General features: G+C 41.7%; 1 protein-coding gene across 7 annotated transcripts in view; it reads left to right on the top strand.

Annotated features, from left to right (window-relative positions):
- Nucleotides 1–12,428: 12,428 nt before the first annotated feature.
- LOC134460789 (muscleblind-like protein 2a) overlaps nt 12,429–22,828 on the top strand; it is a 38,781-nt gene continuing 28,381 nt past the window's right edge. For 2 of the 7 annotated variants that reach the window (XM_063213334.1, XM_063213335.1), the window contains exons 1-2: nt 12,731–12,951; nt 20,137–20,951. In XM_063213334.1, coding sequence (XP_063069404.1) covers nt 20,778–20,951 — 174 coding nt within the window. In that variant the 5' untranslated portion in view covers nt 12,731–12,951; nt 20,137–20,777. Of the gene's footprint in view, nt 12,528–12,728; nt 12,952–13,921; nt 14,197–20,136; nt 20,952–22,828 lie in introns of those variants that run through there. The other 5 variants (XM_063213331.1, XM_063213330.1, XM_063213333.1 and 2 more) reach the window with 5 other exon arrangements.

Genomic DNA, 22,828 nt, shown 5'->3' on the forward strand with positions numbered 1-22,828 from the left:
CCTTACACAATCTGTAACACAATGTATAACTTGACACCATCTGCACCAGTCATTTCGAAAGTAAAATCTGCACAGTACAACGTGGTATGTGTTACGTTGTCATTTGATGATGAGGAAATGCAACATGTCTTGTGACTGCACGGGCAGTGAGAAACATAACTTTGATTATTTTGTATGTCTCGTAGTTACATGAGAATAAATTGAAAATAAAGCGGACTTGACTGCACACTTACTGATACTCTGGAGCTGGCCCGAACTTTGGGTTTTTTGGAAGATGGTAAGGGCATTGAAGAAATCATTGACAAAACAATCTTTCTGGATTCATCATTGGCGCTACAACAGTGAGAAAGGAGAACAATTTGGAATTTGGAAAAGACCAACTTACTATCCACTTTGACCCATTAGTGAGTGTGTGTTTGGCCAGTAAGATTAACATCTAAGAGCCATTTTGACCCTGCATACATGCATCATCACATGATCTTCTAAACTAAGAGATTAGGCAATTCTACCATGGGGGCAAGCATCAAGAGGAGAGGATTGTTTTAATGAAAAACAAGACCACATATTCTCGCAAACATGCAAGCATGATCTTCCACAGTGTATGTGTGTTTACTTGACGTGTAATGCAGTGTTTCCCAACCTTTTTTGTCTCATGTACCCCCACTGTTGTGCCATGAGTACCCCCTAACTTGTGTTTTACATCGTTTTTTCCATTCCAGTGTGACTATGCTCCATGCATTTGTTAAAATTAAATTTTTCCAAGTACCCCCTTCAGTGTGCTCGCGTACCCCTAGTGGTACACGTACCCCTGGTTGGGAAACACTGGTGTAATGAGTCGTTTCAACATCTATTGACCTCTGAAGATAATTCCTTTACCTTGAATATGTTGCAGTGGTGCTTTAATATGGGACAGACAGAGTTGCTTACACACGAACACACAGAGGACTATGGATGCGCAAGTGTATTTAGAAGCAATGATCTGACACTCTTGGACACTGTGCTCTAGCACAGGGGTCTCCAAACTTAACCATGACAAGGCCCCCCCCATATACCAGTAGATTACAGCCAGGCCCCCCTAACGTGTAGCCTGGGAACTCCCATACTGCGTTTAGTTCTACTCAATCGTTTCGATCTGAAAGATTCACTCTCACTTGTGATTCGGTCTGGTGGTGACCAGGCAACCTAACATCGGCCTTACCACACTATTTTTTCTGTGCACCCGGTTTCACAACTCGATGAAGTTGGTCCATTCCTAAACCGATTCAAATACTACAGAAAGCATAATATATAAACATTGTAAAGAATAAATTATTCCAGTGGGATTGTTTATCTTATTTTTGGTTCATTTTGGCTTACTTAAGTTATTCAACTTTAGTTAGAATTGTGGTTACAGAAACAGAAATAAAAGAAAACACACACTTCTAAACCTGAAATCTGACACATTTTCAAAGAAAATGGAAGACACAAACAAAACATTTTGTTATACAGCTACCACCGTGTTCCTAAGTAGGGAAAGTGTTATACCTGCTCGGTTGTCACTGGCAGGGATCCAAACTATTTCATCAACTTGTAAAAGGGAAGTCACTTGCTTTTTTATGACTCTAAAGAAGACGCATACTGCGTCAAAACGTCAGTCATTATGTTTGCACCATAATACATGTAAAATAACTGAAAAGTATCTGAGGGCTCCAGGCATCCCTGGCCTAGTCTTTCTGAAGTGGACCAGTTTGCTTTCCATTATTTCATCAACGTGTCCGTTTCTTTGGCGATAGTGTTGACATTGTGCTGTTTCTGATGTCTGAGGACAAAAAGCAATGGAATGTAAGGTCACAGCGCCACACAAAGCACGATCCTTTTCTCAATGGCCAAGGATTATTCTGTAAAGACTAAATCACAGCAAAGCATAAAGCACAATCCTTTTATTTACTCAATGGCTTACAATAAATGAATTTTGATTAAGTTAGAGATGAATTAACACATTCTAATGCAAAATCAGGGTCCTAGCTTTTAAATGCAATGCTTTTATGTGCTTCGGAGGCTGAGATATTTAGGTTTTAAAGGATAAGTCCACTTTTTTGAACATTAAGGTAATTTTCTGAGTGGTCTGCAATGTTTTAGAGTCCCCCTCACCATTTATTTCATGTTTGCTGCAGTCTCTGTTATTTGGCTGATTTGGATTTGATCTCAATCAGCTTTAGAATGGCCGTCTATGGGCACCTGCAACTCTGTTCTTAAATCACCTTTAACATTTGTTTTCAAGAATATGCAACTCACCAAGTATTCAGCAGCAGGGCTCTAAATTAACACACGCCAACACGCCAAACATGGGTGAAAATTCATTTTGGCTAGTAGAAAAAAATACCTACCCGCCAATTTGGCTAGTAGCGCCCGAGTACAGTAACTTATGAACGGTAAACCGCTGCTCTGACGAACGTTATAGGGCGAGATTTCCTACATTACCCATGGACACTAGCGTCACGACGTAGCCTCCCACCGTGGGCTTTCCAGTGCATCGAGCGTCAACTCCATGCTGTTACGCGCGCCAGGATTGAAAACGTTTCAGACGACCAGCCTTATGTCAGCTAAGCTGCGCTCACACTATTCTGACAGGCAGCTCTCCTCCTATGCTCTCGTCGCTTTCGCTACAACCCTTTTAACGTCACTACTGCCATGATTACTATATGAACCTTGCTGTAACAGGCTGCATTTTTGAAGCAGCGAAACCCTGACCGTTTCAATAACAGGACTTACGCAGATTATGCATAGCGCTACTTCTGTTGTGTAGACTATGTTTTGTGCGAGTGATGAGAATGTGGCGGGGGTTAGAGCAAGGTTCTGTGTGTTGGTGAATGCTAGTAGTAATTGTAAATAGTGACGTTAAAAATGAGTGGTTGTGGAACGAAATAGCGACCAGGGCAGAGGAGGAGAGCCGACTGTCAGAGTAGTGTGACCGTAGCTGTCAGTTCAGTTGTCTTCTGAAATGTTCAGAGTCGTGGCGCAACTAAGTTGGAAAGCCCACGCCATCGGAAAGAAAAAAAAAAGCAACCAACGACGAAGCTGTGGAAGTAACAAAGGAAGCGAAGATTCCTGAGATATTATTTACTTTTAATTAAACTAGGCTTCTTGTCATTTTGTTGCGCATGGTAGAGAAGAGCTCCTCCTCTCTCCTCTCATTTTCCTCTCATCTCTTCTCCTTCCTTGGGGTGTGCGTATGTGAGGTTTTGTAGTGTTTGGCTGTGTGCTTGGTTACTGTATGTTAAAGGTCTGTTATGTGAGTGGCTTGTGCGATGTGATTCAGCTGTTTTCAGAGGAATTGAACAAAAACTAATCAAATTAATTAGGCCTAAGTAATGAAAGTAAAATAAAGCAGAAGTTAAAAAATAATGAAAAAATATATAGCCTAGGCCTATAATATGCTTAATTATTATGTAGGCATATAGTACCCTATGCAGGCCTATAGTGTATCTGTGTTGTAGAAACAGTTGGACAAAATTACCATTTAATTAGAAAAAAAATAACTAGCCTAATGCATAGTTTATTTTGGCGAGATTAAAAAAAATGGCTAGTTGAACTTCTGTTTGGCTGGTAAGAAAAAATGTCCACTAGCCAAATTGGCTGGTGGTGGAAAAAGTTAATTTAGAGCCCTGTTCAGCAGTATTCACTGGTGTTCCTTAACAATTTTTGTAGCGAAATATGGCATCTGTCGTGTTTTATGTAGCAATTTGTAAGTTAAGTTTCACTTTCACTTTCACTTTCTTTCACAAAATGGCAAATAAAAAATGACAGAAGTCATATTTTGCCTTGAAACTTGTTAGGGACTGCTAGTGAACACCCCTAACCACTTTGTGAGCTGTAGACTTTCGAAAACAAATGTTTAAGGTGATTTTAAGAACAGAGTTGCAGGTGCCCATAGACGGCCATTCTAAAGCTGGTTGAGATAAAATCCAAATCAGCCAAATAACAGAGACTGCAGCAAACATGAAATAAACGGTGAGGGGGACTCTAAAACATTGCAGACCACTCAGAAAATGGCCTTAATGTTCAAAAAAGTGGACTTCTCCTTTAATAGGCAGAGGGCCCCTTTTCCCCAAAAAGGGCTTAGGCATTCAGCAGGTGTTTATTGCAGGTACCTTAGGCTGAAATGGGCTAAACTAGCCACTGGAGGGCGCTGCAGACAAATACATTTGTACAAAGACACAAATGAGAACAGAATTTCACATGTAGCATTGTCCATTATCCATGAAGCAACATGTCCGTTGTAGTAGTCATGGCTGAAAATACATGCGGTTCTGGGTGGAAGGCTACAGTGCCTTCCTAAGGCCCAGTTTCAGGAGTAAATAAATGTACTTTTATAATTGTGTGCTGTGGAGTGCTGTGTCACATTGACAATGGCAGTTGGAGTTTCCAAGTCAGGCTTTCAAAAGTCCCCCAAGGACCATACTATGAAAACAAACCGTGATTCCCCTGCACTTTAGGCAATAGTTAAAATATAACTTAATTGTATTGCAAATATTATTTCTAACATTTCTTGACAAAACATGTCATATTTCATGTAAACCTGCATAACATAATAATTATGTCAGGGGCCAGATTAGGTGCCCTCAAGGCCTGTAAACGGCCTCCGAGACATAGAATCTCCACTCCTGGCCTATACCAGTGGTTTTCAAAGTGGGGACCGGGGAGTGCTAGGGGGGCCCGGGCCGCAACATGTTGGCAGGTTGAAAAGTACAGAAAAAACTAAATAAATAATCAAATTAATCGAATATAATGTACACCGAAATAAGCCAAAATAATGCAAATACTGTGTATGCCAGTGGGGCACTGACTTGCAGACCTAGACTACGGTTTTCAAAGGGAATGCACAGAAAAATTAGTATATCACGACCCATGTAACGGGGGGCCTTGGCTGGAATCTATTGGGTTACGGACGGCCTTGTTATGGTGAAGTTAGGGAACCTCTGCCCTATACATTGACTTACTCTGCTGGGTGATCTTCTGTATGTTGGACCCTATTGGTTTACTCTGCTGGGTGATCTTCTGTATGTTGGACCCTATTGGTTTACTCTGCTGGGTGATCCTCTGTATGTTGGACCCTATTGGTTTACTCTGCTGGGTGATCCTCTGTATGTTAGTGCTGATGACTTACTCTGCTGGGTCATGATTGCTGTGTCATGATGGATGACCAACTATCGTTCTCTGTCCACATAGACCTAGCTTTAGGTGACCGGATATCTCCCTTCTCAAATTGTGATAATGCCAGTCAAACATTTGGACTCGTTGTCTTAAGAGATGCAAAACGAAATATTGTACTGAAGAGATTGTGATTATCTGCTTTCCTTTGCCCAGAAACCATGAAATACCATACCCAGGCAGATGCCCCGGGTGTCATTAAACCAGATATACACCCTGGTGTAAATAGTGAACATTGCAATTTGCACCCTGGTGTGAATAGTGAACATCCCTATTTGCACCCGGGTGTAAAAGTACTGTTGCTATTTGCAGCTGGGTGTAGATGGTCATTGTTGATATTTGCACCAGGGTGTGAAGAGTCATTGTTGCTATTTGCACCCGGGTGTGAATAGTGAACATTGCTATTTGCATCCGGTGTAAATTGTGAACATTGCTATTTGGGCCAGGGTGTAAATGGTCATTTGTTGCTATTTGCAACCAGATGTGAAAAGTCATTGTTGCTATTTGCACCCGAGTGTGAATAGTGAACATTGCTATTTACACACAGGTGTAAATAGTCAATGTTGCTATTTACACCTGGGTGTGAATAGTCATTGTTGCTATTTGCACCCGGGTGTGAATAGTAAAAATTGCTATTTGCATCCGGTGTAAAAGTATTGTTGCTATTTGCACTTGGGTGTGAATAGTCATTGTTGCTATTTGCACCCAGGTGTGATTAGTGAACATTGCTATTTGCATCCGGTGTAAATTGTCTTTGTTGCTGTTTGCGCCTGACTGTGAATAGTAAACAGTTCTATTTGCACCCGGGTGTAAATTGTGAACATTGCTATTTGGGCCAGGGTGTAAATGGTCATTTGTTGCTATTTGCACCCAGATGTAAATAGTTATTGTTGCTACTTGTGACCAGGTGTGAATAGTCATTGTTGCTATTTGCACCCGAATGTGAATAGTGAATATTGCTATTTGCACACAGGTATAAATAGTCTGTGTTACTATTTGCACCCGGGTGTAAAAAGTAATTTTGGCTATGTGCACCCGGGTATGACTTGTGAAGATTGCTTTTTGCACCTGGGTGTAAATAATCATTGTTTCTATTTGCACCCTGGTGTGAAAGTTGCAACCTGGTGTAAATAGCCATTGTTGTTGTCTGCACACGGGTGTGAATAGCCATTGTTGCTATTGGCACCTGGATTTGAATAGCCATTTCTGCCAATATTAACTGGGTGTGAATAGCCATTTCTGCTATTTGCACCCGGGTGTGAATAGCCGTTTTTTGCTATTTGCACCCAGGTGTGAATAGCCATTGTTGCTATTTTCAGCCGGATGTTAATAGTCATTTCTGCTATTTGCACCTGTGTGTGAAAGTTTCAACCAGGTGTGAATAGCCATTGTTGCCATTTGCACCCAGATTTAAATAGCCATTTTTGCCAGTAATAACTGGGTTTGAATATGATTTTTTGCTATTCGTACCCAGGTGTGAATAGCCATTGTTGCTATTTGCACCCGGGTGTAAATAGTCATTGCTGCTATTTGCAACTGGGTGTGAAAGTTGAAACCTGGTGTGAATAGCCATTGTTCTTATTTGCACACGGGTGTGAATAGCCATTGCTGCTATTTGCACCCGGATTTGAACAGCCATTTCTGCCAATATTAACCGGGTGTAGATAGCATATTTTGCTATTTGCACCCGGATTTCAATAGCCATTTTTGCTATTTGACCCGAGTGTGAAAAATCATAGTCAGATCGCTGTGAGCAGTAAGATAAAGGTCCTGGATCAATCTGAGGAGTGAAATGAACAATTGTACTGGATCACTTTCAGCAGTGAAATGAGCAGTGGTCCTGGATCACTTTGAGCAGTGAAATAAACAATGGTCCTGGATCAGTTTGAGCTGTGAAATGAACAACGGACCTGCAACACAATATATAAACAATGATCATGGATCACTATGTTTGGACAATAATAAACAATGGTCCTGGATCACTCTTATTTGTCTATAAACTTTGGTGCTGGATAACTTTGAGAGGTAAAATGAAAAATGGTCCTGGATCACTTTGAGCAGTGAACTGATCAATGGTCCTGGGTCAATTTGAGCAGTACATAAACTCCTGGATGTAAATAGTAATTTCTGCTACTTGCACCTGGGTGTGAAAGTTTCAAATAGCCATTCTTGCTATTTGCACCCGGATTTAAATAGCCATTTTTGCCAGTAATAACTGAATTTGAATAAGATTTTTTGTCATTTGTACCTGGGTTTCAATACTAGTGTACATTGCTATTTGCACCCGGGTGTAACATTGTTGCTATTTGCATCCGGGTGTAACATTGTTGCTATTTGCATCCGGGTGTAAATAGTAAAAATTGGTATTAACCGGGTGCAAATAGTGAACTCAAACTCAATATGGGCTCATCCAATGTTGGCCCAAATAAGGTTGCAGGATACCTAGGTGTCTTGACTGATGACCAACTATCGTCCCCTGTCCAAACAAGACCTAGCTTAAGGTGCCCGGACATGTCCCTTCTCAAATTTTGATAATGCCTGAGTCAAACACTTGGACTCGTTGGCTTAAGAGATGTAAAACGAAACATTGCGCTTGCACCCGTGTTTGAATAGCCATTGTTGCTATTTGCACCCAGGTGTCAATAGTCATTTTTGCTATTTGCAACCTGGTGTGTGAATAGTCATTGTTGCTATTTGCACCCGGGTGTGAATAGTGAACATTGCTATTTGCACCCGGGTTTGAACAATCATTGTTGCTATTTGCAGCTGGGTGTAAATAGGCCTAGTCATTGTCGCTATTGGCACCCATGTGTATAAAGTTATTGTTGCTATTTGCACCCGGATGTGAATAGTCATTGTTGTTATTTTCACCCGGTGTGAATAGTGAACATTGCTATTGTCCCTGGGTTTAAATAGTCATTGTTGCTATGAAAGCGTGAAAGTGAAAGCCCATTGGGAAACTCCAACTCCCATTGTCATTGTGACACAGCACTCCACAGCACAGAAGTGAACACTGCACACTGCACACAACGAAATTGCATTTATGCCTCACCCGTGCTCACCCGTGCTCACCCTCAGTGGCGCCCCATGGGGAGCAGTGCGGTGGGACGGTACCATGCTCAGGGTACCTCAGTCATGGAGGAGGATGGGGGAGAGCACTGGTTGATTACTCCCCCCACCAACCTGGCGGGTCGGGAGTCGAACCGGCAACCTCTGGGATGCAAGTCTGACACCCTAACCGCTCACCCATGACTGCCCTATGTACACCTGGGTGTGAATAGGGAACATTGTTCTTTGCACCCGGGTGTAAAAGTATTGTTGCTATTTGCACCTGGGTGTGAATAGTCATTGTTGCTATTTGCATCCGGGTGTGAATAGTGAACATTGCTATTTGCATCCGGTGTAAGTTGTCTTTGTTGCTGTTTGCACCCGGGTGTGAATAGTAAACAGTGCTATAACATCAGGTGTCAATAGTGAACATTTGTACTTTAGTCAATTGTGATGATGTCAGACTTGGACTCGCTGTCTTCAGACATGCAAAACGAAGCAGTGTACAGAAGAGATTGTGATTATCTGCTTTGGTTTGCCCAGAAATCAGGAAATGCCATGTTTAGTCCCAAAAAAGTAGAAAAATGCCATGTTTTTTTCCTAATCCTTGCTCTCATCACAACTGTGCCTGAGCTATAAACAAACCCTTTTGTAAAAAGTTGCAGTATGTCCAGTAGTTGGGAAGAGATATGCCAATTTAGATGTAGGTGTGTAGCCGGTTCAAGAAAAATCGAGATATTGTGTTTCATGCTGCCATGATATCAAACTCAATATGGGCTCTTCCACTGCCTGCCCAAATAAAGTTGCAAGAAACAGGTGTTATGATTGATGACCATCTACATACAGTATCTCCCTCTGTCCACATAGGATCTAGCCTCTGTTGCCCGGACATGTCCCTTCCCACTGTTCCGGGGCTAGATTGGTGGAGAAATAGGCTCCGGGCACTTTTGGCTCAAAGAGGCCCCTCATAATTAGCGGTGCAGAATTGACTCACCGGTTGGCCCCGCACCCTCGTAGGACCCTATTTTCAGATTATTTAAACATTTCTGAAAATGCACAGAACTCCTAACAACCATTTAAAATCGCCAATCTATTAGTAGTAGTAGTAGAAGTAGCGAGGCTCCTGTCAGTTCAGTTCAGTTCAATTCAATTTTTGGGGGGTTGGGTGCTTTTTTTTCATAGATGTACTCTTGCAGTAAAGCAGCTTGTTGTCAGACAATTTGGTTATGAGATGTACCGGTATCCGCTTCCGAGATTATCACTAATTTCCCTTTATAAATCTGGCAGTTCTTTGTCCTAAAAGTTGGCTATTTGGCTACATCAAGCCCAAATCAAACCGTAAGACTTACTTTACTTACTTTGGTTAGCATCTCACTATACTTAATAGTGCTGGTCAATTGTACTCCTTTCTGCAATACATAATATGACTTTTGGAGTATGATGCGGCATTAAAGAAAAACCTAACCAAACAATTTCTCCATTACAATGGCCAGGATTTTGGAAGGAGCTAAACAAAATAATGCTGTGTTGTCGGGTAGGCCTATAACCACCTCTAGTGAGCAATACAACTGCCTGTTGAAATTGGATCATGGAATATTGTCCTAAGACATGGCCCCTGTTATGAATTTGCGGTTAATAGAAAGGGAATAACCAAGTCATTTTAACTAAAGCCCTTGTGTATGGTATTCAAGTCTTTTCCAACAATTATTAGTCCATGGAAAGGCGTAGGCCTACATTACTGGGGCTATGGAGATTAAGAACAACTGCACATTATTGCCACTAGATGGGGTTGAAATTGTGGCCAATAAAAAGAAACCAGTGGTCACTAGTATAGCGTATTTACTGTATAGGCCTACATTGTGTTTACTGTAGCGAATTGTAATGCACCTACATGTTTAAATTATGGCATTGCCATTCATTATGGGCATGCATGACATCGTAGATAAAGCCAATTGTTTTTTATTTTCGGTCTCTGTGTGTGTTGCAATCTTCTTCTGCAATATGTTGAAGTAATTCATAATGGTAGTATTTTGCTGTATGCTAAATAAACAATATCCTGTATGGTATCTATAGAAACTATGTTAGCCTAAGTAAAGTAGAGTAGGGCATACATTAAATTGTAATTGTACATTGTATGAAACAAACAAGCACACGCACATGCGCACGCATGCACGCGTGTGCATGTGTGTGTGTATTGTATTGTACTGTATTGTAATGTTCATATCTATATGTTAGTGTTTGAAAACTGCACATGTGTGAGTGTCTACTGTCTGTGTGTATGTTGTGAATGAATGTGTCAGAGGAAGAATTATAAATTCATGTATGAGTATAGGTTTAGTTGTGTGTGTGTGTGTGAGAGAGAGATTATTGTCAAGGTCTTATTTAAACGTTTTAGTTAAACTGTACATTAGAGACTGGCCAAATGCAATTTAAAACTTCTGAGCTAAACCTGTTCCATAGATTTTTGACAATAAAGGTATACTTGACTTGACTTGATAATACAATCATAAAAAGTTCTTACTTGCACTATCAAAATCATTTCCTACATGATATTAAAATTATAGCTACCTACAGTGCTGCTGCACCAGTCACCACGAGAGGTATGAATGAAATTCTATGGTTCTAATCTACGTATGTCCACAGGTTTTCAAACTTTTTTGGGCCAGGGACCCTCAAAGCAGTGGAAAATGTTTATAAAACTGTTCTTATGATCACACCACAAATTACAATTACAACTGTTTATGATAGTAATTTCGTATAATAATAATGCATATCTTTTTTTAATCGTCATTTTAATGTAAAAGTGGGACTTACTGGCCCAGTGCTGGCCCAGTGCTGGCTCAATCCGGCGACTCGGGTTCAATTCCGGCCTGAGGTCGTTTGCCAAGTCCTCCCTGTCTCTCTGTCCCCACTAATTTCCTTTCGCTCTCCACTGTCTCTGTCATAATAAAGGCATGAAAATTATATATATATATTTTTTAAAGTGGGACTTATTGTATACGTACCTGTGTTTCCCTCATGGTAGGCCTACACAGTGTTGTACCAGGTGTGTGTATTGCATTGTAACAAGTTTTTCACAGACCTCATGTAACAAGAACCCTCGAGCGTCTCAGTACCCAGAACCACTTTGAGAATCACTGGTATAGCCTATAGGCCTACGTACAGTATAATTAGCCTACATATGAAGAATTTATTACAGTCTTTTATGATGGCTTCATTTACATATAGCGTACATACAGCGCCTATATTGCCAAGTCAAAGGACAAATGAACAGCCAAAAACTGTTTTCAATTCATGTTAAACAATCACAACACTGGTTCTCTGGGCAGTGCAAGTGTTCTGTGCCACCAGTGTGCAAGGAAACTGTTAGTGTGAATAAGATAATATCATAACCACATACACATAGTTTTCTTCCGGAATCTATAAATAGTTTAAAGGTGCACTGTGTAAGATTGTGGCCAGAGTAGATATTGCAACTATGAAACTGTGCTGCCTATTGTCAAATTGATCTTTTCATGAATATTACTAAGTAATTAACTAATATTTATTAGTAGGGCTATGCAGCTAGTTGCAGCTAAAAATGCCTATTTCTAGAAATTCTAAATGGGGGCCATAGAGAAGGTCCTGCTTTTCATGCATGAAAAGTGCCATTTTTCCAGTTATAATGAATACTTAATTTGATGGTGGTGGTAAGTATTTGTGGAAAAGGTAATATTTCTGAATGGGCAGCATGAATTCTGGAAATAAACTACTAACGTCAAAATGTTATATATTGCCTTTGCTGACTCTTGCACACCAGAAGTCAGTTGTAGAGATGATGCTAGAGCAGTTCACCTGCTCCTAATTCAGCAGTCTGTTTGAACTGGTGACCTCTCCACCCATTGATGTCATGCATTTGAAATATTGGCTGAGGACTGCTATATAACTTCCAGAGTTTAAAAGAATTTTAAGTAGGCCTATTGTAGACTGCAGTAGGCTATACCACTCTAAGCTGAATCTTTATAATTGTAAATAATAATAATGAAATCAAGAAATATTTGATTTGCATCCATCCATGTATTTCTATGCAATTTATGAATGCATGGATCAGAAGCATTGTTTTGCATGTATTTATAACTGAATTATAATATGTGCATTACAACATGGTGGGTGTCACATTTTCCCCTGCTTGAGGACGTCTATCAGGTCCAGTTTCATTCGGTTCCCCTGGTAACAAGCACATCCATTGCATCTTTGGGTTGTACCATCAGCTTGCAGGGAGTTTGCGGTGCACACTGCCTACAGAGAGGGTAATGGTCGAGTTGGCATATATGCGGAAATCCAATAATGATCAAATCAAATATTTTGTGCACACGTTCGCTGTACCATTAGTCGATGCACAAAACAACCCGGCTGATCAAACCGTGACGTTTGTAGACGAATCAGCTGTCAGATGCTTGTTGCTCATCCTCGCGCTAATATGCCATTTAAACTAGTTTTATCACGATTTAATCGATGAGTGAATGTCAGTCTCTGTTATTTTTTTCAATCACGGTTTGATGGTTAGTTAGAATGCGACAGTTTGCAGCTATCGCAGTTACTGCTGAATCAGTTGGTCAACCTTTTTTTCTTTTTGGTCTAGGCGCAGGGCTGGTGTCCGTCCTGTCTGCGTGACTAGTGAGCTTGCAGCAATACAGCAGCGGAACATATTCAGAAGCGATTCGTGACGATGAGGTAAGCAAGATTGTCAATTTACTTGCACCTAGACGTTGCTACTTAGCACGCAAGCTCACTTTTGCCATTCATTCCACGTCATTGGATAATGCTTTTGTGAACTGCCCCGTATAGGTCCAGATAAACCTTACAGAAATATTCTTACAGGCGGCATTCGCACTGGACAGCGTCCATATATTCAGCCGAAAGCTAACATGCTAGCTAATGTTCCATAGCAGGAAAAAAAAAACTTGCTAGCTTTGAAAGTGACGGTGAACACACAATGTACATATTAGCATGGTTATTATGATAATGCGTGATGCGCTGTCGTTCGTCGTGTTTAAGAGAATACCTTTGACAGATTCCAGACTTTCCTAGTTATAGTGTTTTGTCACTTCATAAACTGTGGGTCCACGGGAAGTGGCCAGAGAAAACTAGGTGGGATTCTGACTAGCTGGCTGTCTCGCGCACACTTTACTGTCATGCAGGTTCCCAACTATGTGTTACAGTTATATGACAATTACAGGTTAAGTTATTACATGTGATTTACTAATACATGTCTATTAGCAGTGTTATTGTAATGCAGTGAACAAACTTGGTTTTCACGGATAGTAACGTAATAATAACGTCATACCCGGTTGATGCAATTGCTTACTTCATCATTCCTCTTGTGTCAACATTTTTTTATAGAAATATGGTCGTCTGAAGCTTGACTTGCCAACTTGTGCATTCATGTTCACTTTCAGAACTTTTCACAACATAAATGGCTATTGTTTTTGTTTGTAACACTGTATATTTGTAATTTGCATTGACAGGGATGTGCAGTGTTTCAACTCCGATTACAATCAACCATGAAAATCATCAAAGGTAGTTCTAGGCCTAGCTCTAGAACTCTGAGGCGAGGTTGATGTATTCCAGCCGCATTAGATTCTAGTCTGTCTGTTCTGGGTGTTTAGACAGCAGCTCTGTAGCTCTCTTCTGCCATTGGACAGTGCTGACTGGGAGGGCCTTCCTGCAGGCGGGCTGGGTTCACAGGAAGGGGGGTGGCCAAAAATGTTTCGGACAGAGTTGAGCAGACTGTTTTCCTGTACTGTCGGTGGAAAGAAAATCTCTGTGCGAGCATGTTGGGCCCTTTGGATTTGATCACCGCACGGGCGAGAACACTGTGTGGTCAGGATTAAAAGTAGCAGAAACTGATCTGTTGTCATCTCTGGATTCTGTGGCATCAACTTGAGACTCGGTTGGGGAACTGCATCACTGCATGAGGTGGGAGTATTGCTTGTTTCTTCACTCTCTTTCGACTTCAAAATGGACATCATTGTTCGGTAACAGTTAACCATTTGTTTGATCCGCATAGATGGAAGGTGTGATCGAGCGGGACAGATTGTGACGGAGTGAGTGAGTGAGAGAGAAGCCGAGAGAGAGAGGGAAGGAGGGATGAGATACCTTTAGAGAGAGAGAGAAAGAGAGAGCCAGGCACAGGTTGCAAGAATGAGCTGAGCTGTGTGTGTCTGAGCTCACCTCTGCCGGCTGGTGCTGCAGCAGTAGCAGCACTGCTACTAGTATTTGCATTCAGGCCACTCACTGCTGCTGTTCTCAGCGGGAAGAGAAGAGAGGAGAAGGGAAGCAGCAGTAGCAGCGGCAGCATACATACCTCTCGCCTCGCCCCAGGAGAGATAAAGGTGCCCCTTAATGCTCTCAGCAGCGGCTTCCTGTGGGGGCTAGCCTGCCGGCTGCCGGCTGCACCGCTCCGCACCACAACTTGGTGTACTTGCGTACGTTAGGGGGCTATCCGCATCCACCACACAGCTCAGAGCCCTCCCCTCCCCTTCTGCCCCCCCCCCCCCCCCCCCNCACCCCTCTCTCACTCCCCCAAACCCTCATGGTGGTGGCATCGTCTGGTTTTGTCTACTGGGAGAGAGAGAGAGAGAGAGAGAGACAGGCAGAAAGAGAGAGAGAGAGAGATAGTCAAAAGATATCGCAGAGCAGGCTCGGGCAAGAGCCACGTGTCCCATCATAATTGATTTAACATTGCCTCAGATTGAAGCCCTCTCTGCAGAGAGTAGCCTAATGTTGGGCCCCTTTTCAGATGCGAAAGGAATGAAATCAGGGATATAGGGGGAAAGGAATTGGAGTTGACATCTTTGTTTGTAAACCTGTAAACTGTAGATGAACTGTAGATGTGAATGTGTTTTCTTGTTGTTGTTGTTTTTATTTCGAGCCTTCACATTTTTGGCTTTCTGTACTAAAGCACAAAACAAAAAGTATTCATTTCCGGCCCTGTATATGATGGGCTATTTTTTGTGAATAGCAATGTTTTTGGTCATCAAAGCAGATGTCTAGTGATCTCACTAGAGTGACATTTTTAGTAGGCCAGCGGGTCGATAAAAATAGTCTAGGCCTATTTTATCCTCACCAGAAACCGTCTCTTACTCTCCCAGTAGGCTACACTGCGATTTAAAGCATTCTACTCAGCCCCATACAAAGAGGCAAGCTGGCCGGAGAGCAATATAATTAAGTGTGTACAGCAGCTCTGCTTTAGCCTTAAAGAAGAATTTTCCCCAGATTAACATCAGGGACTCGGCCAGTTCTAAAGAACTTACTTACATGTGTTTTTCTTGGCTCTCATTTTGCAGCAATCCCCCGAAACAAAACAAAAAATCCTCATGGTGATAGAGAATTATTCAGGGCAGCATTTGGAAAATATAATATATGCAATATACCTGCATAGAATATTAACTTATTCTTTAAAACCCATAGCAGAAGTGTTTCACTGAGATGCTTCTCTGTGTTCTTTGACATGTCACTTTGTAGAGGATTTGTTTCTTGTCATTACTGTGGCATGCCACAGTTATAAAGGAATTTAGATTCTGTTAGCCATATGCTGTCCTCTGTATTATGTTCTTCATCTAGCATTTTCCAGGAGATTTTCTAGGTCATAGAGAAGATTTTGCACATGCAAGTTTTCCTTTTTCTCCTTGCTCGTGTTCTCTCTATAGGCTACCTCTAGCCCTAATGTCTTTGGTTGAGAGATATTTGGTCAAAATCAGCAGTGTTCTCCTTTAGATTTTGCTGACACAGGAATGTGCTTGTATGCTTCTTAGTTTTCATACAAAGCACAGGAACGGGGAATGCAACTCTTTAACTTCAACCAAAATATGAGTGTTTTTCAGTAAATTGCTGAGCTTTTGCATTAATATCAAAGCTTTTTCTTTGTACAATATTGATTTTAAAGGATTAAAGCTGTAATTAATTCTGTTAATTAAGTCTTTATACTGTGAAAAAAAAATTTTTTCTAAGGAGAAAATACCGTTGCCATGTGCCTTACTGGTTTGATGGACAGATTAGTGTACAGTGAAGAAGATTACAACTTCATAATGAATAGAAAACCTTGGTAAACTGGCCATGTACTGGTTAAAGACACGGTTTGTCTCATTATGTAATTCACAGTGTGGTGCTGATGAAGACATTAGCTACAAGCTATTTAAATTTACTTGGGTGAAAAAAACATACACAATTACCCTAGTTAGCTTGCATTCCAATCCTTTGGGGAGTAAAAATGATCTAATTTGTTGAATTAAACGATGTCTGTCTTCAGTGGGTTGGTACTCGGCCTAATTTTCCTCCGTAGTCGAGAGCTCTGCTTCCACTGAAGGTTAAAGGCATAGCCTATAGTCAGAAACTTGGGCTGTACGTATTCTGGGTGCTGTTTTTTGGTCCACAGGTTTAGCAGGTTAAACTCTGGCACATCCAAAATAATGTTCTAACTGAGTACAATACAGTGTATTCTGCTGAATGCAGTTTTCAGTCAGTCTTTGGCCACTGCCACAGCATTTCTCCGAATATAAATAATAAAAAGCAACCATCACGGATTGAGTCTCCAAATAAATATAGGCCGACATCTGACCATCAAATGGGTTGAATTACAAGTGAACTCGTGTCAGAAACAAGTCCAGGGCCAGTTGCCTTGATCAATCAAAAACCTGCCCTCTTGTTTCCAGAGCTTGTCATTCTCAGTGGTACAGTAGCTGCTGGCTGTTCCACCATTTTCTATTGAAAGGACTTAGTATTAAATTGTGTCACAGTAAGCAACTGACTGCAAGACCTTTGTTTTTGAACAGTGTAAATTATCCCTAATCCTGAATGGGAATGCCCAACGAAGCCCTTGCATTCCTGTGATGGTGGCAGATTGCATGGCAGGTGGTGCTGTTAGATGCTACATACAAATTTTCACATCAATGACAAGTTCTTTATTTCTTCATACTTGGTTAGTTTCTCATGCTCTGGTCAGTTTAATGTGTCATGTAAAATGGTAAATTACAGACACTGATTGCATAGCAGTCTGAATCAGTGTTTATTATAACTCACAAACTGTGTCTCTGCTCTCTTGAAAATCAAATCTTGCACTTGAAAATTATGAATCTAGACTGATTAAACTGGAAAATGGGCACATGAATCCTGTTACATTTTGGTTGTCTTTTATGTGACTATTAGTCCTTTGGACAAGTTTCCCACTTGGGCTTTCACTTCCACTTTCTTTCACTTGATTATATTGTACAGTACAATCTCATAGCCAGTTAACTGATGGACAGTAGGGATCGACTGCGATGTTTTTTCCCTATACATTTAGGCTAGGTGAGGCGATACTGTTATTTAGCATTTTTTTGGTCAGCCGATGGCCAATATAAGCTGCTTAATTTTGGTTGCTGATAAGCTGCAGTACAGACCTTTTCTTCATTTCCCTGAGTATTTCAATTGCATTTGCAGTCTAATGTATAATTAATGGGGACGAGCCATGATAGTCAAGCCATAGCCTACTTGATACTTGGCCAGATTGGAAAATGTAGACAACATGTAGGGCAGATATGTTGCATTCTTGAAACTTGCCACTCTACAAAAACACATCTGCTTTGCTTTGTGTCCACTAATGCTTACCTATATTATAATCGGTAAACGGTAATATTAGGTGGATATTGCTTGAGAGCGATGTGTTTAGAATTTTTAAATGTCGGCCTGATTCACCACTTTTATTTTCCTCCGTTTATCTAGATCTATGATTTTAAAAAAATCAATTCAATAGCACCGGAACTGTCTTGATGCGGCTTTGCAGTGGAGAGCTGCCAGAGTCCGTGGGATTAACTTAAAGGTATATGGTCAGCTGACCTGCGTCAGGAGGAGGAGGAGGAGGAGGAGGAGGAGGGGAAAGCTATTTGGCAGTTTTTAACGAGGTCCTCATGAGACTAATGACTAGTGGAGGGGGAGGATGGGAGAGATCATGACTGGCGGAGTAGAGGGGGAGGATGCGGAGAGATCAGGAGGAGGAGGACTGCAGGTTAGAAAGCCACTCGAGTTGGGATCTCCATTGGGCTCCCAGTCCAAATTACCAAGATATCAAGGAGGGATATCAAGGTCAGAAGTTAGTAAGTCAATTAGCCTAGATTCATATTACAGCTGCGTTTAAAAAAAAAAGGAAATGCCCTGTAGGGATCCGTAGCATGTGTGTTGTTGGTGGATGTGGTCTTTAAGCTTACTGCTAGCAGCTGCTAAAACAGCTGTGATGTTGTTGCTTCACGTCATCATCTGACTGCTGCTGTGGTTGAGATGCCCCCTTTGCTTGCCACAGAAGGCCGAAGGGTAGCCATAGTAAATGGGTATTATGATTGGACATGAAGCCTGCTTGTAAAGCCTAAAGCATTTGTAGAATGTGCAGCACTTAGCCTCGTCAGGCTGCACACTAATGTTGCAGATGGCCCTTCCAATTGCTGTGGTAATAGTCTCAGAATTCTGTGCAGTCATACATTTAGCATAATGGTTTTCTCCAGGGATCTGATTTTTTTTGTCTTTGCTTGGCAAGGTCAGGTGTGAAGCTACGCATGGTTTTGTGTTTAATTGGCAGTGTTGCAAGGTGTCCCGCCATCCGTGAAAACGCCATGCTTCACTCCTCCTGCATCAGGGCAACTTTAGTGCTCACATTCCATAACGCAGCTCACATTTCATTAGGCCTAGTATGTATGGCAGAGCGCACAAAAAAGAGAGTGTACGTTGGAATGTCCATTTTAGTTGAGAGGTCATCTTGGGACACAATGTCTTAGGAAAAGATAAGTTGCCCTGCTGCCTTAAGTTTGTAAGTTAACTCAACTCGAGGCTTAACTCAACTTGGCATTCTCAAGTTAAGTTAACTTACAAACCTACAGCAAGAACGTTTAAATGGAGCCATGTTTTAGAGGGTGGGCACCTGGGTTTGACACTGACCGAAGGTAACTTAATGTCCCAATTCTTCACCTCTCTCTCTCTCTTACTTTTGTCTTGACACATTGCATGACTGTTGTGTCTTATCTTAATAAAGGCATAAAAGTCAAAAAATGTAATATATAATATCAGGCTTTTTTTTTTGCAAGAGTTACCGGGGGTGAAACCACTCCACGTATCAGTGTGTTCGTTTTTTTACCTGTGTACTTGAGTAGGTATATCCAAGCCTACAGCGTTAGGTGTTGGGCATTGTTCCGATAAACTGAAGTGCTTCCTCTTTTATCTCCTCAATGAGAGGCTCGACTGTACCTGCTGTCAAGAATAGTCTAAGCCGCTTAATCTGTATGTTGTGGCCAAAGAGATTTAAATTTAAATCGTCGTTGCTGTTTTTCATTCAACATTTAACATTTGGCTGACTCAGGAGGACTGTGTTTGTGTTTGTAAATACTTTGGGCCTAGAATGGGTCTAGAATTGGCCTAGGCTGTTATTATAATGGCATGCAAAAGAGCTGTGCACTGGTACCACATACCAGTGGTAGACTACCGGGCACGGCCTGTGTGGATGTTATACGACCGCAAGACCGGTGGCCTCACAGATGTGAAAGCGTTTAGTGGAAAGATGAGACGTGCAGTTAAAGAATGGCTTGCTTGTCTGTTGATGTGCTTTAACTGTCCGTGGATGATGCACCTCAAGTCATCGCAGACTCAGACATTCAGATTTCCTCTGAAAATCTCATTAGAGGGGCGACCACTTTCTTTTAATAGGATTAGTAATGTTCTCCACCAGTACTCCTGGGCCTGCCTGGGCCATTGTAATGACTTGAAATAGACTTTTCACACTTATTCATGCCTTATTTTCTTCTTTTCCCCCATTCCCTGTCTCTCTCTCTCTTTCTCTCTCTCTCTCTCTCTCTCACTCTCTCGCATTCTCTGTCGTTCTCTCTCTGCTCTTCACAGATCTCTGTCAGAAAGTGCCTTTCGGATGCCAGTGCTAACCCAACAACGCTGCTCGCTGGTCCATGTTTGCATCTGACGCCAGCACTGCTTTTCCAGACCCCGGCTCAGACAGCGATCCCTTGCCTGCAAATCTTTGGTCGCCCCATCTCAATCCATCTCTGAGGGAACTCAAGCAGAAAGATTTACAGAGGAGGTGGAGGAGTTGCCAATGTGGAAAAAGCTGACAGTGACAAAAAAACAAAACAAAATCCCAGCTCACAATGGTCTGTTAGCACCAAGGTCTCTCTAAAGTGACACATTGGCTATACTCATAAAAAATTCATGATTGTTTGCTAATCAGTGCATTGCCTCTGATGCTTTGTCTATGCGTTGACTGCGCTCACTGGGCATGTATCTGTCTCATGAAAGTGCTCTTTTAACAGAAGGAAATCACCGACAACCTATTCTCAGTTGACTCTCAGTACAGAAGACCTCTCATCTATCTAGTCACGTTGCCAGCCACCAATGATCTGAGGCATCAAAAGATCTCCCAGTGGTTAGAATTCTCTCCTAGACTCCTCGTTGGTTGGTTGCATCCAAAAAAGAGTCCAAACAACTTCATCTCAACAGGCTACTGCTAAAAGTCAGACCTTCCTACTGCTATGGCTTTCAACCTGACTTCAATACGGGACACAAAATGGCTGACTTTAGAAGTGTGTCGGCAGTTTCAGAGAGGGACGTGTTCACGTAGTGATGAGGAATGCAAATTTGCACACCCACCAAAGAGCTGCCAGGTGGAAAATGGAAGAGTTATCGCCTGCTTCGACTCACTGAAGGTAAGGAATGTCATGCACTTTTTTTTTTTTACATTGAGGCAATACATTTCCTTAGCCAACTTTGCCATATGTATACCACATAAATTTGGAAGGAAAGGAAGGAAAATGGGATCTGTGTGACTAGCGTTGGGCTTCTGAGCTAAACCGAGGTTAAACATTTTCTTGGCCTTGCTTTAAAAGTTGAATGAAGTTAAATTTAATTAGTGTATTATGTATTATTTAATTTAATTATAAGTATTATATTCAATTAATAAGTGAAAAAATGTTACCAGTTGAAATGAAAAAATCTGTATTAGTCACTAACTGCGGCTAGAGCGACCGTTTGTAGTTCAACTCCTGGCAATGTTATGCAAATTAGTTGAAATGCGGTTTGGCGACAGCCGCCACAGCCAATGTTGGAAATACCTGCATTTTGATTTTAAGGGACATACTCTAGTCCAGGGGTATTCAATTAAATATCAACGAGGGCCACTTTTTAAAATTCCTCCTCGTCAAGGGGCCGTACTGTATTATATTTGCCGACTGTCAATGAAAGAATATGAGAGACTTCATTGAATTGGGGGGTCTGTGGGTCCTCCCCCAGAAAGTTTTGCATTTCTTAGACGTAATTTCCTGCATTTTAACGTCCCGTGTCCCGTTTCAGCTCTAAACAGAACCCCCATACTTTTATCTCTAAATTCCGAAAAACGATTCTGTATTTCAAGGGGCTTGTGGGGGGCCAGAACCTTGCTGTCCAAGGGCCGCATCTGGCCCCAGGGCAGCCATTTGAATAGCCCTGCTCTAGTCACTTCAGTCCCTCGTATGGCTCTTGCTGCACAGAAGCGATTCTCTGTCTGTCGTTTGAATCTTGTCGCAGCCGGTCTATTCGGCCAGTTAGGCCTGCTGCAGCTTTCTTCTAGACTTAGCTGGTGGTGGAAGCTAGCGGCCCTCTTACCTCCGCAGGTCCCATCTGGCCCGACTCGAGGGGTTAATCCACGCTGCACTTCTCAACACCTACAGGACATGGCACACTGCCCCCGCTGCCCTCCTGGATTACTTCCCACCAACACCCCAGCCGCCTTCTGGGCCGTCCGTGTCTGTAGTGTAGGGCTTGCTGGAAATGCCAGCACATCTCATTATTACAAATGTCAGGCAGACACCAGCAGTCGCAAACACATTTTTGTTGTATGTGTGTTCCATGTTCAGGCGGTGCTAGCTGTATATCTATTGTAGACAAATTATAGTGTTATTTAAAATGGTGCAGGATGATTAAAGTTAAATCATACCAGTATTTTTTAAGTCATGGTAGTATGTATCTGACCAAATTTATTAAATGTTATGTACAATCAGTATACTTATAGTAATAATCTAAATCAAAAGTGGTTTCTGACATCCTCAAACTTCACATAAAATGCTTTCTAAACCATTAGCTCTGATTTGGCGTAGTCAAATCATACCTGCCCTTTTCCACACACCCTGAAATGTCTGGACAAGATTTTTTTTTTTTTTTTTGAAACACAAGCATGCACTTTGCTTAGAGTGTTTCTGCTGAGTGAAGTTTAATTTGGTGATTTCTCCCAGGGGGCAGGAGGGTGATAAGTTAACTGACATGTTTAGCAGCCCGTGTGTGTCGTTGACTCCTCGTGGCAGTTTTGGTGCAGAGGACAAGTCAGCACAGCATGCTCGCTCATTATGTCGCATTTGGCAACACACACGCACATGTCTCCAGGCCCTGTAAGATGTTCAATGGAAGCAAGCGTTTGGCCTGTCAGATGGTTTAAAAAGGCAGCAGCTTTTACTTAATGTTAATCGATGCATGGATTTGGAGCACTGCTAATTAACCAATACTGAGGTGATGCAGTACAAAAGCAGGATGGTGTATTATTTTGTTTGGGGTA

The sequence above is a fragment of the Engraulis encrasicolus genome, chromosome 13 (genome assembly GCF_034702125.1).
Source record: "Engraulis encrasicolus isolate BLACKSEA-1 chromosome 13, IST_EnEncr_1.0, whole genome shotgun sequence".
Taxonomy (NCBI): Eukaryota; Metazoa; Chordata; class Actinopteri; order Clupeiformes; family Engraulidae; genus Engraulis; species Engraulis encrasicolus.